This window comes from Microtus ochrogaster, linkage group LG2, assembly GCF_000317375.1.
Source record: "Microtus ochrogaster isolate Prairie Vole_2 linkage group LG2, MicOch1.0, whole genome shotgun sequence".
In the NCBI taxonomy this organism is placed as follows: Eukaryota; Metazoa; Chordata; class Mammalia; order Rodentia; family Cricetidae; genus Microtus; species Microtus ochrogaster.
Window position 1 is genome coordinate 3,469,065 of NC_022028.1, and position 20,244 is coordinate 3,489,308.

At 44.5% G+C, this 20,244-nt stretch overlaps 1 protein-coding gene across 2 annotated transcripts in view; it reads left to right on the top strand.

The window, feature by feature from the left end:
- Positions 1 to 1,709: 1,709 nt before the first annotated feature.
- Ubr2 (ubiquitin protein ligase E3 component n-recognin 2) overlaps positions 1,710 to 20,244 on the top strand; it is an 80,812-nt gene continuing 62,277 nt past the window's right edge. For both annotated transcript variants that reach the window (XM_005359718.3, XM_005359719.3), the window contains exons 1-4: positions 1,710 to 2,131; positions 11,607 to 11,866; positions 16,893 to 16,971; positions 18,771 to 18,884. In XM_005359718.3, coding sequence (XP_005359775.1) covers positions 2,054 to 2,131; positions 11,607 to 11,866; positions 16,893 to 16,971; positions 18,771 to 18,884 — 531 coding nt within the window. In that variant the 5' untranslated portion in view covers positions 1,710 to 2,053. The remainder of the gene's footprint in view (positions 2,132 to 11,606; positions 11,867 to 16,892; positions 16,972 to 18,770; positions 18,885 to 20,244) is intronic.

Consider the following 20,244-nt stretch of genomic DNA (forward strand, 5'->3'; position numbering starts at 1 on the left):
CTGGAGCCGTAGGTAGCTGAGAGCTTACATCTGATCCACAAGCAACAGGCAGAGATACAAGTTAACAGGGAATGGCAAGGGCTTTGGAAACACGAATGCCCTACCATAATGATACACCTCCTCCGAACAGTTCCACCCACCGGGGACCAAGCATTCAAATATGTAAGCCCCTTCAGGAGCCGGTCTCATTCAGACCACCTCAGCTGCTCTTCCAGGGCCCAGCCCGGGTGGCTAATGCCTTTTCATTCCCTAGCGTCAAAGGCATCCATTATTTTCTTCAGGCCCGGCACATATGAGGTCGTGCTGATGATGTGCTCCTCCCTTTCGCTACCAGGCTGTTAAAACAAAAGACCCCAGGGAATAGGAGTCTGGTATCAACCAGAGCTTATCTCCCACAAAGAGATTTCTTACAGTTTCTATAACTTGTCAGAGCACCTTGCAGGAGAGACTGGGATCAAGACAATGATGGATCAGCGATGATTGGGACCACAGGTTGACCAGGACTGCCCTCTGCTTACACCTAAACCTCATGTCAGAGTGGGCAGGGGGGGTCGGCGGGATATATATTGGATCACTCTTCCCAATGTGGCTATATCGGAAAATCTTCCTTCTCTGCTTTTTCACTATTTCCTATCTCTCTAACTGTCCTGTTAAAATCAAATACCCAAGACTAGCTTGTTAGTGCTAGCAGGTTCCAAGAGCTAACCCTAACAACTCCAATTAAAAAAAAAAAATTTTTTTTAAATCAGTCTCTTCCTACAGGGCAACTAGAGTCAGGTCATCCGTGAGAGCCTTAACTTCTCCACGACGATAATTTAAAAGGTATTCAAATACAGTATTCAGTGTATAGACGCCCCTAATCAATCTGCTTTTAGAGAAAAACGATGGCGAAACCCTCAGGTGCAGTTAGTATAATCTTAAAGCAACGCAGCTGGAAAATATCCAGTACCTCTTCTAATGCTTTGTGGACTGCCATTGGACCTTAAAATTTGTTGCTGTTGTTGTGGTTTGTTTGTTTGTTTGTTTTTTCCCTTCAACCTTTGAAAACCTGCAAAAAACAATGGCAGTCCCAGCTCTACGCCCCGGCTCTCCCTCCGCGCAGCCGCAGGACGCAGCCGGGTTGGACGCGGAAGTAAGCGCGCACTTCCAGGGCGCTTCTCCCGGAACCGGAGAGTGGGTCTTTCTCGTTAGGCTATTTTATTTTGCATCAAGTCTTGAAAAAAAAATCTCAAGCAGAGGTCATAAATTAAATTGCTTGAGAAGTTTTAAAAAATATTTCTTAAAACTTTTCAAACCCTCGGTCAAACTAAATATACCTCGATACTGTAAGGATGACAAGGCATTAGAACCTCAGGAATAGAACGCGTGGTTCATTCATTCTTTTGACAATTGAGCGCTTGTCAGACACCAGACTTTTGACAGACAGCTGAGTGTCTATCGTGCCAGGAACGGTTCTTGGTGCTAGGGTGATTTTTTTTTTTTAATGACAAGAATAAATGGGATTGAGAGACTAAAACGACAGTTCACACGTTATTTCACTCTTCTGGCGTCAAAGTCCCTTTCACAGATTCTAAATTGTCGTTTGCCAGGCTTCCGCCAGGGGATGTACTACAACTCCCATGATGCTCGCGCGCGGCCCCTTTTTTTAGAAGCTTCGCTCGGCTCCCTGGCGGCGCAGGGAACGACTACAGTACCCAGAATGCTCTGCTCCCCAGCCTGGGTGTTTTTGCCCCTCTCCTTGCGTTGAACGCGGTAGTGGCCATCCGGAGTGCCAGGCCTGGGGTTCTCGGTGTCCTTCCCCGGGTCACGGGCAAGGCGGCGACTTGACTTCTGGGCGCTGAGCCCGGGCACGCGCGCAAGCGACCGCCGTCCCCGCTGCAGGTTCGCGTCCCGCTTTGCTCCTTGCGCTGCTCGGCTCGCTGCCGCGAGGACGACCCGGGACTGACGCCCCGGGAAAGAGGCGACCGTCGCGGCTGCGGGAGCAGAAGCGAAGCTAAGGTCCGGGGAGAGGCGACAGCGGCCAGAGAGGCCGGGGAGGAGAGAAGAAGAGAAGATGGCGTCGGAGCTGGAGTCCGAGGTGCAGGCCATCGACCGCAGTTTGCTAGAATGTTCTGCTGAGGAGATCGCAGGGGTGAGTGCGGGAGCCCGGGAGGGCTACGTCCGGCCCTCGCAGGCCGCGCCCCGGGGGAGGAACAGAGTCCTGGAAATCCCGAAGCGCGCCTCTGACTTCTGGTAACAGCCGCGCTGGCCCTATCCTGTAGGGTAAAAACCCAGGAGGCCATCGAGCCTGCTCCGCGCCTTCTGTGCTAGGAGGTCCCTAGACCCCCCTTGTACCTGGCCACTCTACCAAGGCCCTTTCATTATCCCTCTTTACCCTCATCCTCCCATTAAGTCTACAACACTTGGGCCTTTGCCCTTTCTGCCTGCTGTTGGAAGACGGGAGGGAGGGAGCGAGCCGCTTCCTAGCGTTGTACGGTCGCCCTACTTTATCTTCTAATTCCATTTCTTGGGCTAGACAGAGCAGTGTCTGCGCTGAGGCTTGTTGTCCTCGCCAACTTTGTTGCTGGAGCTGCGAGCCCCACAGGCCCCCCTCAATGTTTTTTTTTTTTTCTCTTAAGTTCTTTTGCACTTGTTTATTTAGTTAGATGTCAACACTGGTGCTGGTGTGCGAGGTATCGTCTTGATGCGTTTGCTGAGCATTTGAGACTGGGAGGTTTTTTTTTAAAAAAAACAAAAACATTTTTCCAGAAGTTGGGAAAAGTTGGACGGAGAACAAGAAACATTATATAACTTTGAGAAAGCAGCTTTGGTTAACAGATGCAAGCTCATTAATGATAGTTGATCACAGTGTATCAGCAGCCCTTAGGCCCTAAACTTAAGCCATTCAAACTCCGTGAGGACTGGAAATGTAATAGGAACAGTGCTGATAGAAGTAGCAAAATTAGAAAGACAACGACTTCAACACATTCAGTGTCCTCCTTTGCCAGTGAGGGCAGGGGACACCTATCAGAACAGATTGTCCACAGTGACTGTGAATGGCTCAGACAATTGGAGCCCAGTCTCTAAGACCTCCAGATGAAAAAGCTAGGAATTGACTCTTCATCAGCACACTGCATGCTGGGGACAGTATTTGGGATGTGAGGCTGTTGAGGGTTCGAAGCGGATTGATGAGACCAAGGAAGTTCAGGTGGAAGTGATTGATGAGACCAAAGAAGTTCAGGTGGAAGTGAGAGAGGAAAGTTTTTTAAAAATACATTGTCTTTCCAAGTTTTGTAAATTTTTTTGTAAGACTAAGGTGTGCAGCTTGTTTTCATGAACTTTCTGTGTGAAATTGCACAACCCAAGGATTTTCAGCCCCCATCTGCCTTTGATTTATCAAAGATATTTGGAAAAGAAAATTAAAACCCTGCTATAAGGAAAGAGGAAAATAATTAACACTGACTTGGTATCCTTTTCTAATGTTGTCAAATCTGTTTGTCAGAGTAGTGGGTGTTTTGGTTTGGTTTGGGTTTTTTTTTCTCTCGCTCTGAATTTTTGCATCTGTTGGCTCATGACACTGTGTTAGCCCGTTCTAAAATTGATGAGAGAATCCTCAGTTTGTTGAGGTTCCTGAGGAAGCCATTTAGAAAAACCCGATGCAGAGGCTGTTGCTCCCAGCTCTTAAGTGGTAAAGTTTTCAAGCAGATGAAGTGGAGGAAAACAAGGGAAATGCAACAAACCTTTTAAAAAATTTACTTCTAGTTATGTGTACTTGTGTATGTCTGTGTCAGTTATGCATACGAGTGTAAATGTCTGCACCCTGGCCGCAGGCACTGAATGCCCAGTGTGGGTGCTGGGTGAAGAAGTATGTGCTCTTAACTGCTGAGCCATCTCCAGCCCCAACAGACCCTTATTAACTTGTGCTTATTTGAAATTGTGAAGATCTCATGCCTGAGCTCACGCTGCTTTCTGCTCAGTTGACTTTTCAGTGGCTTTCTTGTGTAGATTTATGAAATTAAACTTGAGGAAATGTAGTGTGGTGGCCAAGAGAATCCCCTCAGACAGAGCAGATGCACATAGAAGTCATGCCTGCTCCCCCAGCCCCTAGAGGGGCTTCCTGGGTCTCTTTAATCAGGACACTAACACTTACCACTGTCCTTTCAGCCTCAGGCTCCAGCGTGGCCCTTAACCACAGCTGAAATCAATGCACGTTTTCTCTTTGGTTAAAATTAAATTTTAGTCAGGTGTGGTGACGCACATCTTTAATTCTGAGGCAGAGGCAGGTGGATGCCAGTTTGAGGCCAGCCTGGTCGGAATAGAGTTCCAGGCCAGTCAGGGCTATAAATAAAAGCCTATCTCAAAAAGAAAATTTTAAAGTAATTGTTTCAGAATTTTCACCTCTGTGATTGATAATATTCTAGGACCAACCCCATTTTAACTTGATAAATACTGATGCCTTTTGTGTCGTTATTTTGAAATGGGCTTGCTGTGTGTCCCAGGCTAGCCTTGATTGAACTCAGAATCTCCCTGCCTTAGCCTCCTGTATGCTGGATGGCAGGCATGTGACACCACACCTGGCCTCTGAGTACCACCAAGTCTTCAACACTGTTGACACAATGTATTAGAAGGAAGACTTGTCTACTGCATCCATTTCAGCTAAACTGACTCCACACTTGGGACACTAGAGGATCGCAGAAGCCAGCTGGTGTCAGTCTTCTCTCTCAATAGAATTGATTCAAGCATGATTATTCCAGTATGTTCTAATGGGAGATTGCCGTTTTGGAAGTATACATATTGCCCCCCCCCCAAAAAAAAGAAATAAATCTAAGCTGTGTTGGGTGGTGCGCTCCCAGCTTTCAGAGGCTGAGACAGCAGAATCATTTGGAAGTGCCAGTCCAGCCTTTGCTATATAGGGGATTCTTGTCTCCAAAAAGAAAGGAAATTTGAAGCTCAGTAGATGCCTCATTCAGTCAAATACTCTTCATGCAGGCATGAGGGCTTGCGTTCTCTCACCAGCACCCACAGAGAAAGTCAAGCACAGTGGTGTGTGCCTGTGATCCCAGCACGGGGGAGCAGGAGACAAGAGGATGCCTGGGGCTTGCTAACAAGCTAGTCTGGCTGAGTCAGATTCTGAGAGTCTTGTTTAAAATAAGGCAGTGAGAAATTGAGGAGGATTGTGATGCTCCTTCTGAGGCATCGTGCACGCACACACAGCAATTGAGAGATTTCAAGTTTCTTTCATGAACTTGAATTTCTGTGTTTGTGTGTATGTATGCGAAGAGTGCATGCCAGCCACTCTTGAGGTTGTCCTAGAACATCATGTGGAGTCTGTTCTCCCCTTCTATCTTTATGTGGGAATTAAACACAGGTCACCAGACTTGTCAAGCAAGCTCCTTTAACCAGTGGACCGTCTTGCCAGCACTCATTATAGAGATTTTGTGTGGAGTTTTGTGATGTGTTGGTTATTTCTGGCTTTTGCATTGGGAATAGTCTGAGGGAGGCAGAGCATACACTGCATGGTTCAGGGTCTAGGAGCACTGCTAGAGTTGTATGGCCATGACTTCCCTTTTATAATCTTTTCAGCATTCCCCAAAGGAATATGTCCCCCCGCCTCAGATCTCCAAACTGTAAACAATTGCTAATCTATTTTCTGTCTCCATAGATTCGTTTATTCTGAACATCTCATATAAATGGGACCATACAATATATTTTACAATTTTTCTTCTTTTCACAAATGTTCATTAGTGTTGTAGAATGCATTGATACTTCATTTCTTTTCATTACCAAACAATAGCCCCTTGTACAGATGGATATAGCACATGAATGGATATAGTTTTATCCATTCATGAATGGGTAGATATTTGGGCTTTGATGCTTTTTGGATATCCGGAATGGGCTACTGTGAATATTTGTGTAGAGATTTGTGTGTGCACACTTTGATTTCTCCTGGCCATGTCCCTAGGAGTGGAACTGCTGGGTCATATGGTAATAACTCTTTTGAGGAACTGCCAGCCTGTATCCAAAGTGCTGCAGCATTTTTATTCCGTCAGCAGTGCAGGAGGCTCCTAGCTTTCTGCACAGTTGCCAGCACTGTCTGTCTTCCTGATTATTGCCCTTGTGTTAGGTATGAAGTGCTTTCTCATGAGTTGGATTTGCATTTCTTCCGTGGTCTTGATGCTGAGCACTTGCCATGAGCTTTTGCCCATTTCTGTATCTTTCTACCTACTGGCTTATTGTAGTTTCCCCCCAATTCTGTACTACATTTTACTAGTGGGGATTGCTGTTGCATAGCCTTGTTCGAAAGCCAATCAGATATGCTGGAAGGATGCAGCTTTAATTGGCTATAGAATACATAGTTGCAGTAGCAAAGAAAGCTAACCTCTAGGGATTTGTTTGTGTGTTTCTGTTTTATGTATGTTCTCAATCTCAGGGCTCAGATTTAACGTTCAATGACAAGAAAGCTGGAAATGTTGTCATAGCATGTTTACTTTAGTGGAATAAGGGGACAGTTCCTTTACTTACTTGATGGGGACTTACTTATAAGGTAGTAAATGCTTCATCCAGTCCATGTTTCTGAAATAAGGACAAATTAAAGTACAGTCAAATGCAGCAATGTTTCACATGAAAGACTCAGCTGCATTTAGCAGGGGAGAATGGGTATGAAAAGCTGCTCATTTCATTCTGTTGAGAAATATAGGAGCAGTCATTGTGAGAGACAGTCCTAAGTTTTTCCTGCCTTATATAATGATACATGTTAAGTTTAATCAGATTAAGATGCCTGTAATAGAGCCCAAAAATGTCTTAGGTGGCTTTTAATATTTCACACAACAGTAATAAACTTTTTATTTGTTTACTTATTTCTGCAGTATCAGTACCCAGGGCCTTATGAGTTCTGTACTGCTGAACTACATCGTCAGACCTGGTAGTATACTTCTAAGCTATGGGGAACATATGTCAGCCTTCTTAGCTAGGTTTTGAAGTAATAGCACATAATAAAATGATACTTAAAAGTAGATATTTGTTTTACTAATGATACGCTTTGTGTAAAAATAATAGCCTTAACTTTTTTCTTTCCTTAAGATTTATTTTTAATTTTTAGTTGTGTGTATGTATGTGTGTTTATGTGTCTGTGTGCATGTATGCAGATGCCCTCAAGAGGCCAAAAAAGGTCATCAGATTCCCTGGATCTAGAATTACAGGTGGTTGTAAGCTGCGGTGAGTGCTGGGAAGTGGCTGAAGTCAGGTGCTCTGCCCCTACCGTACCTTCTCCAGTCGAAGCTTCTTTTTTTTTATATTATATATTTTTTTATTTTCGAGACGGGATTTCTCTGTAGCTTTTTGGTTCCTGTCCTGGAACTAGCTCTTGTAGACCAGGCTGGCCTCGAACTCACAGAGATCCGCCTGCCTCTGCCTCCCAAGTGCTGGGATTAAAGGCGTGTGCCACCACCGCCTGGCTGTCGAAGCTTCTTTTTTATTGGAGAAACTTTATGGGCACATTTGATACATCTGCTGATGGAACCACAATGAATACTACATAATTTCTTCTAAGAACTACCTTATTCTTGATTACAATTCTTCAAAAGTGAGGCTTTAGGAGAGATGGGAGCATAAAATTCAGAAAACTAAATTTTTTCTTTATTCTTTAAAACAGAATTCCATGTGGCTCCAACTAACTTTCATTCCTGAAGTAGCTGAAGATGACCTTGAATTTATGATATTCCTGCTTCCACATCCCAAGTGCTGGGATTACAGGCATGCTCCCATTCCCCCACCTATTTCACCATTTTAAACTTAATCTTTTTTTTTTTAATTAATGTTCTTATCTAGGTGGTGGCTGTGCCTGCCTTTAATCCAGGCACTTGGGGAGGCAGAGGCAGGCAGATCTCTTGTGGGTTCGAGGCCAGCCTGGGCTGTGAAAGGAAGTTCCAGGACAAGCTCCAAAGCTACACAGAGAAACCCAGTCTTGACTGTCTCTCTGTCTCTGTCTCTCTCTTTCTCTCTTCTTTCTCTGTCTCCCCAGGGTTTATCAGCCCAAGTTGTCCTGAAACTTGCTTTATAGACAGGCTGGCCTTGAACTCATGGAGATCTGCTGGCCACTGCCTTCCAAGTGCTGGGATTTTCATTCATTCTTGTGTTTGCTTTCTTACCGTAGTGGAATGTAGGTACAGGGTCTTGCTCACGCTACGCAAGTGTTCCACCCCAAGCTATATCTCCAGTCCTCTCTTTTTTTGAAAAATCTATTTATTCAGGACATTTCTGGCCAGATTTGCTGCCACATGCTTTTAGTCACGGCACTCAGGTGGTGGAGGCGCGTGGATTCCTGGGAGTTCCTGCTCTACACAGGGAGTTCTGGGCTAGCCGGGGCTATAGAGTGAGACCCTGTTATCCCCCTCCAATTTTCACTTTATTTTAAAATACGTGTGTGTGTAACAGAGTATGTTCACATGATTGCAGGTACCCATAATGTCCAAAAGAGAGTGCTGGATCCCTTATGCTGGATCCCGAGTTGTAGACGGGTGCTGGGAACAAACTCTGGTCCTCTGTAAGAGTAGTACATATGTCTACCATCTTAGCTATCTCTCCAGCCCCTGAATGTATTTTTTAAGTGAGTATTTATTTATTTGGTTTTTCAGGACACAGTTTCTCTGTGTAACAGTCCTGACTGGCCTAGAACTCAGAGATCTGCCTGCCTCTGCCTCTCGAGTGGATTAAAGGCGTGCATTACCATTGCCCAGCTATAATCTGTTCTTGCTTGTCCTGTTGTTGGACTCTAGAGTCCAACACTGTCTCCTACTGAAAAATGCTTTTAATAAAACCTTAGTGTTGTCAGTTAAAATTGTATTCAGATTTCTTACACTTTTTCATTCACAAAATATGCATGGAATAATTTGATAACTTTTATTCTTGTCTTCGCTCACCTGACAATGAATAAACAGTTGGAGATTTACCCATGGATGTGGCCAATAAAGGTGTCTTTTAAAAACTCAGTGAATGAGGTGCACTGGTACACACCTTTAATACCAGTACTCAGGAAGTAGAAGCTAGAGGGTCTCTTAAGGGTTCAAGGCCAGGCTGATCTATATAGAGTTCCAGGATATCCAGAGCTACATAGAAAAACCCTGTCTCAAAAACAGACAAAAAGTACTCAATGAGTAAGATTCCACTGCTTGCCCTTTTCGTAACTATAGAGCTTAAAGTGTGTGTGCGTGTGTGTGCGCACGCACGTGTGAGTTCATGTTCACACATTGTGTTCCTGTATGTATAAAATTTTGATTTATAGCTACTCTTTAAAAAGGGAGAATCCTTAAAATGTTGGGATTGCCTCCTAAGAAATACTGTCATTTTAACAATAATTTGCTCCCTTCCTGCTTACATGAAGCAAACATGAAGATAATTCACTTTTACTCAAGTGGTAAAAAACTTAGGTTTGCAGTTACGGCCTTTCTTTCAGTACCAAGCCTTATGAACTAAGATACTTAGATTTTTAGCAAGAGTTCTATGGAACATGAGATTGGCTAAAAAGTTATTTAGTTTAGTTACAAATATTTCAACTGTTGTGTGGGCTGAGGATTATACAGATAATAGCTAATGAAGGTCTTAATTGACTGACTGTCTATGAGCATTTTCTCTGGATGTACACATGTGTGGCCATGTGTATTCCTGGTACCCTTGCAGTTGAGAAAAAAGCCCCACATACCCTGGAATTAGAGTCACAGATGGTTGTGAACCACCACTTGGGTACTGGGAGCTGAACCTGGGGCCTCTGCAAGAGCAAAAGTGCTCTTAACCTTTGAGTCATCTCCAGCTCCGCACACTGACTTACTCTTTGTCCTCCTGCTTCTGGAATCACAGGTGCACACACAGCACTGTGCCTGGCTTGGAGTCCTCCCAGGCTCCCTTTTTGGTTTTTCAAGGCAGGGTTTCTCTGTGTAGACTCAGCTGTCCTGGAACTTGCTCTATAGACCAGGCTAGCCTGGAACTCAGAGGTCCGCTTGCCTCTGCCTCCCAAGTGCTGGGATTAAAGGTGTACAGCATCAAGCCTGGAAAGTAGAAGCCTTTCTTAACAAGACTCTGAAGACTCTGATCGCATCTTAAGTAAACCCTGGGTTTGTGAGTTATGTTAGCAGTTCACTTAGCTGCGTTGTAGTAGAAATGGTCCCTTTATTTCATGGTGTGAGGTTTCTATCTTTTTCTTGGCTTAGAGCCAATATGGCACAAAGAAGTTTAAGAGAGCGATGGCATGTGTGGCAGAGGAGGCAGGATATGTGGCAGAAGGACAGAAAAGGGGAGAAGGAGAAAGGAAGGGCAAGGGAGTGCTTCGAGGGGTCTTACCTAGGGCTCAGTGGGTTCAGCTTTAGACTTAACTGACCTAAGTCTAGAGGTCTGGACCTCCCCTCCCCTTTCTTTCTGGAGTGAAAACACACTTGTAGTCGTTCACCAGTCTGACCAAGTGCTCACTGCTGCACAGCTGACGAAGGGCAGGGAGGAGGGAACGGGACTGAGAAGACACCTGGGAGGAAAAGCAGTACACTCAGAGAGTGACCAGAAACAGCCAGAAAGCAGGGCAGTAAGCCAGAAGGACTTAGCAGGCCATTTCAGGGCCTTAATCATGAACATATTGGGAAGATGTATGACATGTTCAAGTGGGGATTTGTCAAAAATTACCCCAATAGTGAGGTTAGAAAAATTTGCAGAGGGACAAAGCTGGTGGGGACCCCAAGAAGTCCATGGCCATGCTGCTCCTGGGACGGGGTGAGGGTTCCGTAGAGAGAAACGAGTGGGTGCAGGAGAGTTTTTGGGTGCCTGTCTGACAGTGAAGACAAAGTGCCGATGTTGAGTGGAGCAGAGGAAACTTTTCAAGTCTAGGTAAATGCTGACTTGGAGAAAGGAGTAACAGATTCAGATGGCGGTGGGAGGTTAGGAGTTCAGTTTGGGGCAGCTTGTGAGATATCCAGATATATAAGTAGATGGAAGCAAAGTCTAGGCCCAGAAAAGGGAAGTGTTTTTGATTTTTGGTTTTTTTATTTGGATTTTGTAGAGAGAGCTAAGGGGAAAGGATTTACAGAAAGAAGCCATAGTCAATAGGCCAGGCTCTTGTAGGATAACGTTCATGAGAGACTACACACACACACACACACACACACACACACACGTACACACAGTCTATCCATCCAGGCTCTTGTGGGATGACATTCATGAGAGCACGCGCACACATGCACGCACGCACGCACACACACACACACACATGCCATCTATCCATCCGTCTGTCTCTAACATGAAAATCCCTCTCACAATTGGAATAACATTTTTCGAGCAAAGCATTAGAAGTCAAATGAACACAACAGCTGTGGTTTGAATAAGGTGTGTGTGTGTGAGAGAGAGAAAGAGGGAGAGAGAGAGAGAGAGAGAGAGAATGAGAACCTTTATGAGGGTCCTAGGGATTGAAATGAAGTCATCAGGCAAGGACTTTAACCCATCTTACTGGCCCGGATTAAAATTTTGATATATAACAATATAAACAAATTATTATTATTATTATATTTTTACCAAAAAGGAAGTTGGGTATAATTGCTCGAATTTAGTACTCAGTTGATCTTATTCAAAACTTTTTTTTTTTTTTTTTTAAGAAATGGCTGCAAGCAACTGACCTTACCAGAGAAGTATACCAGCATTTAGCCCACTGTGTGCCCAAAATTTACTGCCGGGGTCCCAACCCTTACCCCCAGAAGGAAGACACACTCGCACAGCACATCTTGTTGGGGCCAATGGAGTGGTACATCTGTGGTGAGGACCCTGCCCTGGGTTTTCCGAAGCTTGAACAGGCGAACAAGCCTTCTCATCTCTGTGGCCGAGTGTTTAAAGTAGGCGAGCCCACGTACTCCTGCAGGTAAAATACTACAGTTCTTCTCTGAAACCTTCAGATTTTTATTTCCAAATTATGAAACCTATACATTTAAAAGTACGCACAGCCAATACATACAGTTTAATTAACTGATTTAGGAGCAAATAGTCATGAAATGGTTTTCCAGATCAAGAGCAGCCTGTCAGCAGCACAGGAGAAGGCCTGAGTAACTTCCACCTCTATCCTGGCCTGTTACTTCCTGACGCATCGTGCTTACAATGATTCTTTTTGATGCTCACATTGTTCCGGAGTTGGCTGTGGAACCCCGTCACACTGGCTCCTTTGTTTCTCTCCTCTGCCTTCATTAGCTTTGGGGTGCTGCTTCCCTCTCTGGCCCACAGCTTTCTGTATTTGCTGTGACCTATATGGAGAATCAGTCATTTCTCCAAGGAGTTTCTTTTTAATTGGGGATGGTGGAAATTAGGATATGTTTGCTGTATGGGCCTACTAATACAAGATGACCTTAAAAGATTGGTGAAATTGAGTCTGTGAGAGAAGACAGAAGAACGTGCCCTGACCCCTTCTCACTTCCTGTGCTGATTATCACTGCTTACCACTCTGTCCTTCCAGAAATTCTCTGTGCGTTACTAGGCATCATGCATGCATGCGTATACACAGATGTACAGACTGTCTTAACTGTATTTGCAAACATAGGCTGGCAAGATGGCTCAGTGGGTAATGGCAACTATGATAAGCTTCTTGACCAGAGTGTGATCCCAGAGACCACTCAAAAGCCCATATACATGTGACCATGCACACAAAATAAATTAATGTAATGAAAAGAAATATGTAAGCCAGGTGTGGTGATGCACGCTTCCAGCACTCTGGAGGCAGAGGCACGCAGATCTCTGTGAGTTTGAGGCCAGCCTGGTCTACAGAGCGAGTTCCAGGACAGGCATGGCTACATAGAGGAGCCCTGTCTCGAAACAATTATGTATACAGAACTAAATTTTCTAAAAGTTTAGCGTCTTTCCATTCAATTTACACAGCTAAAGAGTATGCCGTCATGCGGATATACTGTTGATAGAGGCGTTGTTCAACTTGTAAAAAATATTTTGCTGTAAAATTTGAATTAAGCTAATTAAGATATCTGGTTTTCCATGTTATTTTTTCCTTATCAGTGTGGTCAGAGTATCACTTCTGATCGTACTGTACAGTGAAGCGCTGTAGAGCGAGTTCTTGGCATTATAAAGACCTCTCTGAGCGTGCTGCTGCTGCTTGGGGAGTAGATGGAGTTCAACCTTGTGATTCACAGATACGGAGGCTGCGCTCCAGTGGCTCCAGCGGTGTCCTCTACCCAGAAGATACAATGCCAGCCGCACATTTGTGTGTCTTTAAATCTAAAGTCTGAATTTTACCCCAGTCTACTTGATTTTCTTTTTATGATCTTGATATTTTTAAAGATTACAAACTAGTTATTTTTGAAAATGCCCTTCAAGTTGGATTTGACTGATAAATAGACCTTGTACCTTTGGCCAGATTGCCACAGAGATGATGAGTCCAAGCCTGGTGTGTGGCCTGTGGTCCCATTGATCCTTGATGACAGTGCTGTCCGCAGCTGTTTCTGCTATAAAGTCATTCCCGCCCCGAGTAATGAAGAGTTGTGTGGGAAAGCACTCTCATGGTGATAGCTGTCCTGTCCTCTGAAGCTTTGAGTGTCTTTGTTTTGTTTTGATATTTTTGCAGTGCTAGGACTTGAACCTGAGATGTATTGATCCATGACCTTAACAGCTGAGGCTCATACGTCAAGGCTAAAGTGCCAGCTTTGTGGAGGCTGTTTTTTCCGTCCACCTTTGCAGGGGTCCTGGGGATTGAAGGGGCCATTGATCCAGCACCATTTTTTTTTTCACTTAGCCACTGTGTCCTAACTTCACACAATAGGAGCTTTTGCCGTTTTGCCGCTGTTTGCTCTTTTTTTTATACTGCTAGTGTTCTCAGAGTGCTTACTTAATTCCTGGCACAAAATTGCTGGGCATTGGTAGCACACCTTTAATCCCAGTACTCAGGAGACAAAGGCAGGTGGATCTCTGTAAATTCAAGGCAATCCTGGTCTAGAAAGAGAGTTCCAGGACAGCCAAGACTACACAGAGAAACCCTGTCAGAAAAACAAAAGACAAACAAAAGATAACTCGGTGACATCGAAGATTTCTCCCTGTCTGCCTTGATCAATCATTTTCCCTAGAAATGGTTTTCTGAGTCAGGAATAGTTTTTAGCATAGGATAGCGGCTGGATGGCAGCTGTGCTCATTGCTTTGAGGTGTTAGCCCTTCTAGACCCTCTTGTGGTCTGTAATCTATCACTGTCCAAGCACTAAAATAGATATATCTGGGGTCTATGGTGATTTCTCCAGTTCTTGCCCAACCCCTCAGGGTTCTTTCTGGCCCCTCCCACTCAATTCTGAAAACCCCATTTTTCACTATGGGTTGATTTGCAATTGTTATTCCTATGGCTCTCACCTTGGGTTTGATTAATTTGCCAGAAGGAATTGTATTTCTTGGGCTACTATAAAGCATATCGCAAAGGATGCAGATGAAGGAATATACAGGGCAAGATCTTGGAGAACCTTCTATGCCCTCTGGATGTGGCTCCCCCCCAGGTGTTGAGCATTCTGGAAGCTCTCCATGCTGTGTCCTTTCTGGTTTTTATGGAGCATGGGTGAAGCTCAGTCATGTGGCAGTGTGATTAGACAAAAAAAGGGTAAGCCCTAATGCTCATAATAGACTGGGAAAATCCACAAGACCTGTCTGTATGGATTCTTCTTGGCCTTGAGCATTCCTTTAGGTGGTTTGGGGCAGGTTCCTGGAATCTCCATTAGGATCCACTTAGGAGCTACTCTGTGAGGGTTTCTCTATGGCTGTCTTCAAGACAGAAAGGCTGGGGTGACTCACGAGTAGTTCAGTTCTGGTCACATGACTTAGAGAAGGGCAAAGGTAAGAGGAAGGTAGCCGAAGGTCAGAAGGAGTTTGCTTTCTAAGGCCTAGAGCACCTCAGGGTTATTCCAGCTGCTAGGAAACGAGCCAGAACATCTGTGTCATGTCACACCAGGCCTCTGCCAGAATGTTAGGGGTTTTTCACTCATATATAATAAAATGTGGGAAAATGGGCTGTTTTTGTATTTTTTTTTTCATGCAGCTAAATTTAAATGCTTAGACCTGTACTTTGTTGTTAAAAATATATGATGGCTCAGCACAGGTCCCGAGTTCTGTTCCCAGCATCCATGTTGGTCATCTTGTAGCTACTGGTATCCCAGTTGTAGCAGTTCTAACTCACCATTGCCCTATGAAGGTGCACATACCTAGAAATACATAAAATTTAAAATGCTGAAAATAAATATTTGAAAACATATGATATGCTGGCAAGATGGCTCAGCAGTTAAGGGTGTTTTTCAGCAAGCCTCATACCTGAGTTAAATCCCAGGACTCACCTGGTGGAAGGAGAGAGAGAATTGTGGTACATAGGCATGTGCACTCACACACCTGAATAAATAAAATTACATGAGTTGGTGATAATAAAAGTTTATGAATATTTTGTTTTTTAATGGACTTTTCTTGTGGGCACTGAAACTCAGACATGTGGCAGCTGCTTTTGGGACTCGTCCCTGGTAAAGGCTAGGGAGTCCCTGAGATCGAGAAACAAAACAAGACCTCTACCCCGTGTCCTGGGTTTTCTGTCACCCCTTAGAGAAAAAATTCTGAGGCCAAAGGACTTTTGATTAATTTATTACAGAGCACAAGTAGTGTATGCAGGCTTCTAGAGAGAATTGTGTTGCTGGGGTTTTAGACAGCTTGTCGTATGGGCAGACTAAATGGAGGAAAGGGTTATTCATCAGTTAGGGTGAACTATTCTAAGAGTGGGTCCACTCTCTTTCTGTCCTTACACGGGGTTTTCAGGTGTGTCAGGTACGTGATGGGAGCCGCTGGTGCTGCGAGACTGAGGATACAGAGAAGTCGATCTGAAGCTAGGCTAGCAGTCGCCTCAGCCTCTTTGGGGCGGTACTGTGTCGCAGCAGTCAAGGGAGGCCTGCTGCAACATAGCTCTGAGGTTGCATCAGCAGCTAGCCTCCATGTAATTTGACTCTTAGTAGAAAATCAAGTTGTATTGTGGCACTGCTCTCTGTTACCACAAAGTACATGGAAGTTTAGTGCATAGACAGTGTGCTTGGGCTGTAAACCATAGACTTGGCCTGCACCCACATCTCCATTATCCCAGGTTAGACTGCTCTATGAGCTGCTGTTTCCCAGTTGCAGATGTGGAATATTTATCTAGTTAGTGCCTCAAACATATACTGTCAGAGACCTGTGCTACTGTTCAAAATACAGGGGACAGTTGAAAGTGACATTTTACTGTTCTCTAAGTTCCTTCAATATTGCTATTAGTTGTATAAGTTGTATATTTCCAATTCTTGTTAAATAGTATTTATTTTCACCCTTTTGAGAATGTTCTTCAGATTAAGCATACAACAATTCTCCCATTCTGGGCTTTTGCAGCCTCAGACATTTCACTCTTGAACCCAGTTAGTCATAGGGCAGTTGTTGGCTTAATATGCAAGACATCTGCTCTGGCATGGTGGTGCATATGTTTATTCCCGGCACTCCGGAGGCAGAGGCAGGCAGATCTGTGTGCGTTCAAGGCCAACCTGGTCTACATAGTGAAATAACAAACAGAAAAGTGCTACTATCTAACAACAGGACTTCAGTACTCACTCCTGACCTTCATTTTAGATGCCACTTCAATAGAAGGTTGTAAGCTGTGGCTGCAGGGTGCATTAGCTTACTAGATCAAGTCTTCCCAAACCTGTGGAGCAGTGGACAGACCATTCTGGTCAAGGCTGTGCTGAAAGGTTCCCTCATATACTCCAGCCTGAAAACATGGGTGATTTCATTGAGCAGAAAGCTGCAGATTTGGGGACTAGCACCTCCTATTTTGACACTTCCAGAATGGTTCTGATATTGAGGGAGAGGATTAATTTTTGATACCCATTTATTCATTCTCTTTTTCTTTAACTTGACAGGGATTGTGCAGTTGACCCTACCTGTGTTTTATGCATGGAGTGCTTTTTGGGAAGTATCCACAGAGACCATCGATACAGGGTCAGTAATGGCAACCACACACAGTATTGAATTTTATACTGGGTACCTTTTGTCTCATTTTAAAGATCTAATGGCTGTGAGGGCAAACTGGCTACAATGTCTGTCATACCATTGCTCACCATGGTTGATTTGCTGCCCTGCCTGGCTACGTGGACATTCCCTTCCTCCCTTACTGCTCCACTTGGACTCCCTCCTAAAGCTGCATGCTCAGGCCCAAGGGCAGGGCCAGTCTGCAGTGAAGGAATGTGAGCAGTGAGCCCCTTGCTAGAGCCTCCAAACAAATTCTCATTTCAAAACCAAAAGATTTAGAGGTAAGGGTTGGGGGGGGGGGAATGGTTTCCAAATTGTGGGATTTTGTTTTTAGGAAATGTAGCTGTTAGTATAGTATTTTCCAAGCGTAGACAAAGCCCTGGGTTCTATTCCCAGAAGGGAAGGGGAGGTGTTCAGTATAGAAAGGGCTTTGCTAAGCATGGGTAAAGCCCTTGGTTTCGTCCCGGGGGAGGAAGAAGAAGAGGGGGTAGAGGTGTTCAGTATAGAAAGGAGTTACAAGCCTACACTTCTTGGAACTCAAAGATTTAAGAAAGATAGCATAAAAACTGGATCTTCTGTGCTAGCTGTCTGCTAGATTGATCTGGTATTTTAAATGATTATTAAAGAGGCCTATACTCCTCTGTCATTCAGAGTCCACCTCCAGCCCCTAAGACTCTTGATGATTTTATTTGAGGCTCTCCCCAGACCTGCCCTGTCCCCTGCTGAGTGTGGGAGGTGGAGAAGGGACTGTTGTTTGAGAAACCTTGCGTGCTCCCTGGATGACTGTAGGAAGAGCTTCAGTCCTGTTCCTAATCCCAGAGCCCAGCTGGGCCAGGGCTCTTCCGTGGTTGTTGGTATTCCCTCTGCCCAGGTCTTGAGAATAGAGAACAGAAAGGATATATAGAATATCAGTGTATACACACACACACACACACACACACTATAAGCTGGAGAGACGCTCCCAGGTACCCTTCAGCTGCTCTGTCTGGTGTTTGGTAAACAAGAGCACATGTGTACACCAAGCTGTTTCCCAAGTGGCGGCCTACCATGTTTCTTGGCCATATCTGATCTCCTGGGAATAAATAGAATATGCAGAATGACACTAATTACGCTGTGACACAGAGCATACAAATGCTTGCTTTGGGTAGAGTAAAGTTGCATTTATTCGAAAATTTGTTGCATCTGAATTAACTCATTCCTAACTCTTTTTTGTGATAGTTTTTTAAAATTACTACTGGTATGCCAATTATTAGCCTGTAGGTTTTGTCTTGCCAGACTTAGTAGCTAGTTGCTGTAGCTTAAGTAAGTGTGACTACTTCGTGAAGCCTCCAGGTGATAACAAAGTTTCAATGAGCACTTTTTACCAACCCTTTAAAGGAACAGAATTTTAGGAGTTGTTAAAGAAGAAAAGCTGTTTGCTTGAGCCTACTGTGTTACAGCATCATTAGCACAGACAGCAGCGCTCTAGCAGAACCCCAGGGGACCCTCCCCAGTCCTGTGTTTTCCTAATTAAGAAAGCAGTGTGTGCAGACACAGCCTCTCTGAAATACCTGAACTCTCCCCACTATAGCAAAGTAGCTCAGTTTTTTAGAAATCGGTCAAAAACCTACAGGCTTACTTGCAAGAAAACATTGACAGCCCCTTTTATTTGCTATTTTTTTCTCTTCAAAGCAAGGAACACTTAGGCAGTTTTCTGTCCTAGCACTTGATATTATGTATAACCTGACATCCAGTGAATATTTACCAGATAACTGTCTTTTTTCTTCAAGATGACGACATCAGGAGGTGGAGGCTTCTGTGACTGTGGTGACACTGAAGCGTGGAAAGAGGGTCCTTACTGTCAAAAGCATGAGCTTCACAGCTCTGAAGTTGTGGAAGAGGAGGTAAAGATGCCCCAGAGTTGTTGTGTAGGCAGAGATTAATGTTGGTTGTCTTCCTCTGTTGCTTCCCACCTTACTTTTTGAGACAGAGACTTTTTGAGACAGCTGACCATTGAGCTCCAGGGAATCCACCTGTCTCCTCTCCAGAGAGGGATTCTGTTCCTGCAGAAAACCCTGCCTAGTGCATGCTGTATCGGGCCCAGCTCTTTAGAGGGATGTTGGGGACAGCTCAGGCCCTCTTGCCTGTGGCAAGCTAGCTAGCCAGACTAGCAGGGTTGTTAAGCTTCAGCTTCCACAAGAGACCCCACCTCAACACAAAGGAGAAATCGATAAAGAAAAGACACCTGACATCAACTTCTGGCCTACGATTACACATGTACACATGTGCAATTAATCGTACCTACACACATACATAAACACACCATACACACATGTGCACACAGAGAAAAAATGATTAAATACTATATTAGGTAGGAACAAAGATAGAGACATTACAAAGGGAGATTTATTAGAATCTAGGCTTGTACTGTAGGAACCAGCTCGTGCAGCAGTGGCTGTCTGCGTGCTAGAGAGACTGAGAAAAGTCCACAGAGCTGGAGGACTCAGCATTCCCAGTTGGCACCAAAGCCCTGGCAGTTCCTGGAGAGTCACTAATGCTCAGTTCACTTTGGAAAGCCAAATTTTTCAGAGGCTGGAGTTTGATGAAAGCAGTTACAGCTGTCCTTGCTCAGGAGTGAGGGCAGACAGGCATTTGCCTGGGACCTCCTTCCAGCTGGCTCCTGTCAGAAGGTGCTGCTGACTTTGAGGGTGGATCATCGTTCTCAGTTAAAGCTCTGTAATAACTTCATACGTAGACCCAGACTATGTCTCCTAGACAATACCAGATTCCCTCATCTTGCCAGTCAAGATTGACCCTTGCAGGGCTACAGAAAGCTCACGGCTAAGAGCATTTGCTGCTCTTCTAGAGGACCCAGGTTCAATTCCCAGCACTCACATAATAACTCTCAACAATTTGTAACTCCCATTCCAGGGAATCTGACAGTCTCTTCTGGCCTCTCAAAAGCACAGGCAAGTATGTGCTGCAAGAAACACTTGTAGACAAAACATCATACCAGTAAAACTAATTTTAAAAAGATCAGTGTTGCAATACTATCTGATTGTGGAAGAAATTTGTTGAGCAGGCATATAGACAATTGGATATGTTGTGTTAAATAGCAGTAGCATATCTCATCACTGTGACAGTTAAGAAAAGCCCCATCAAAATTCCACATGGGGGCTGGAGAGATGGCTCAGAGGTTAAGAGCATTGGCTCTTCCAGAGGTCCTAAGTTCAATTCCTAGCAACCACATGATGGTTCACAACC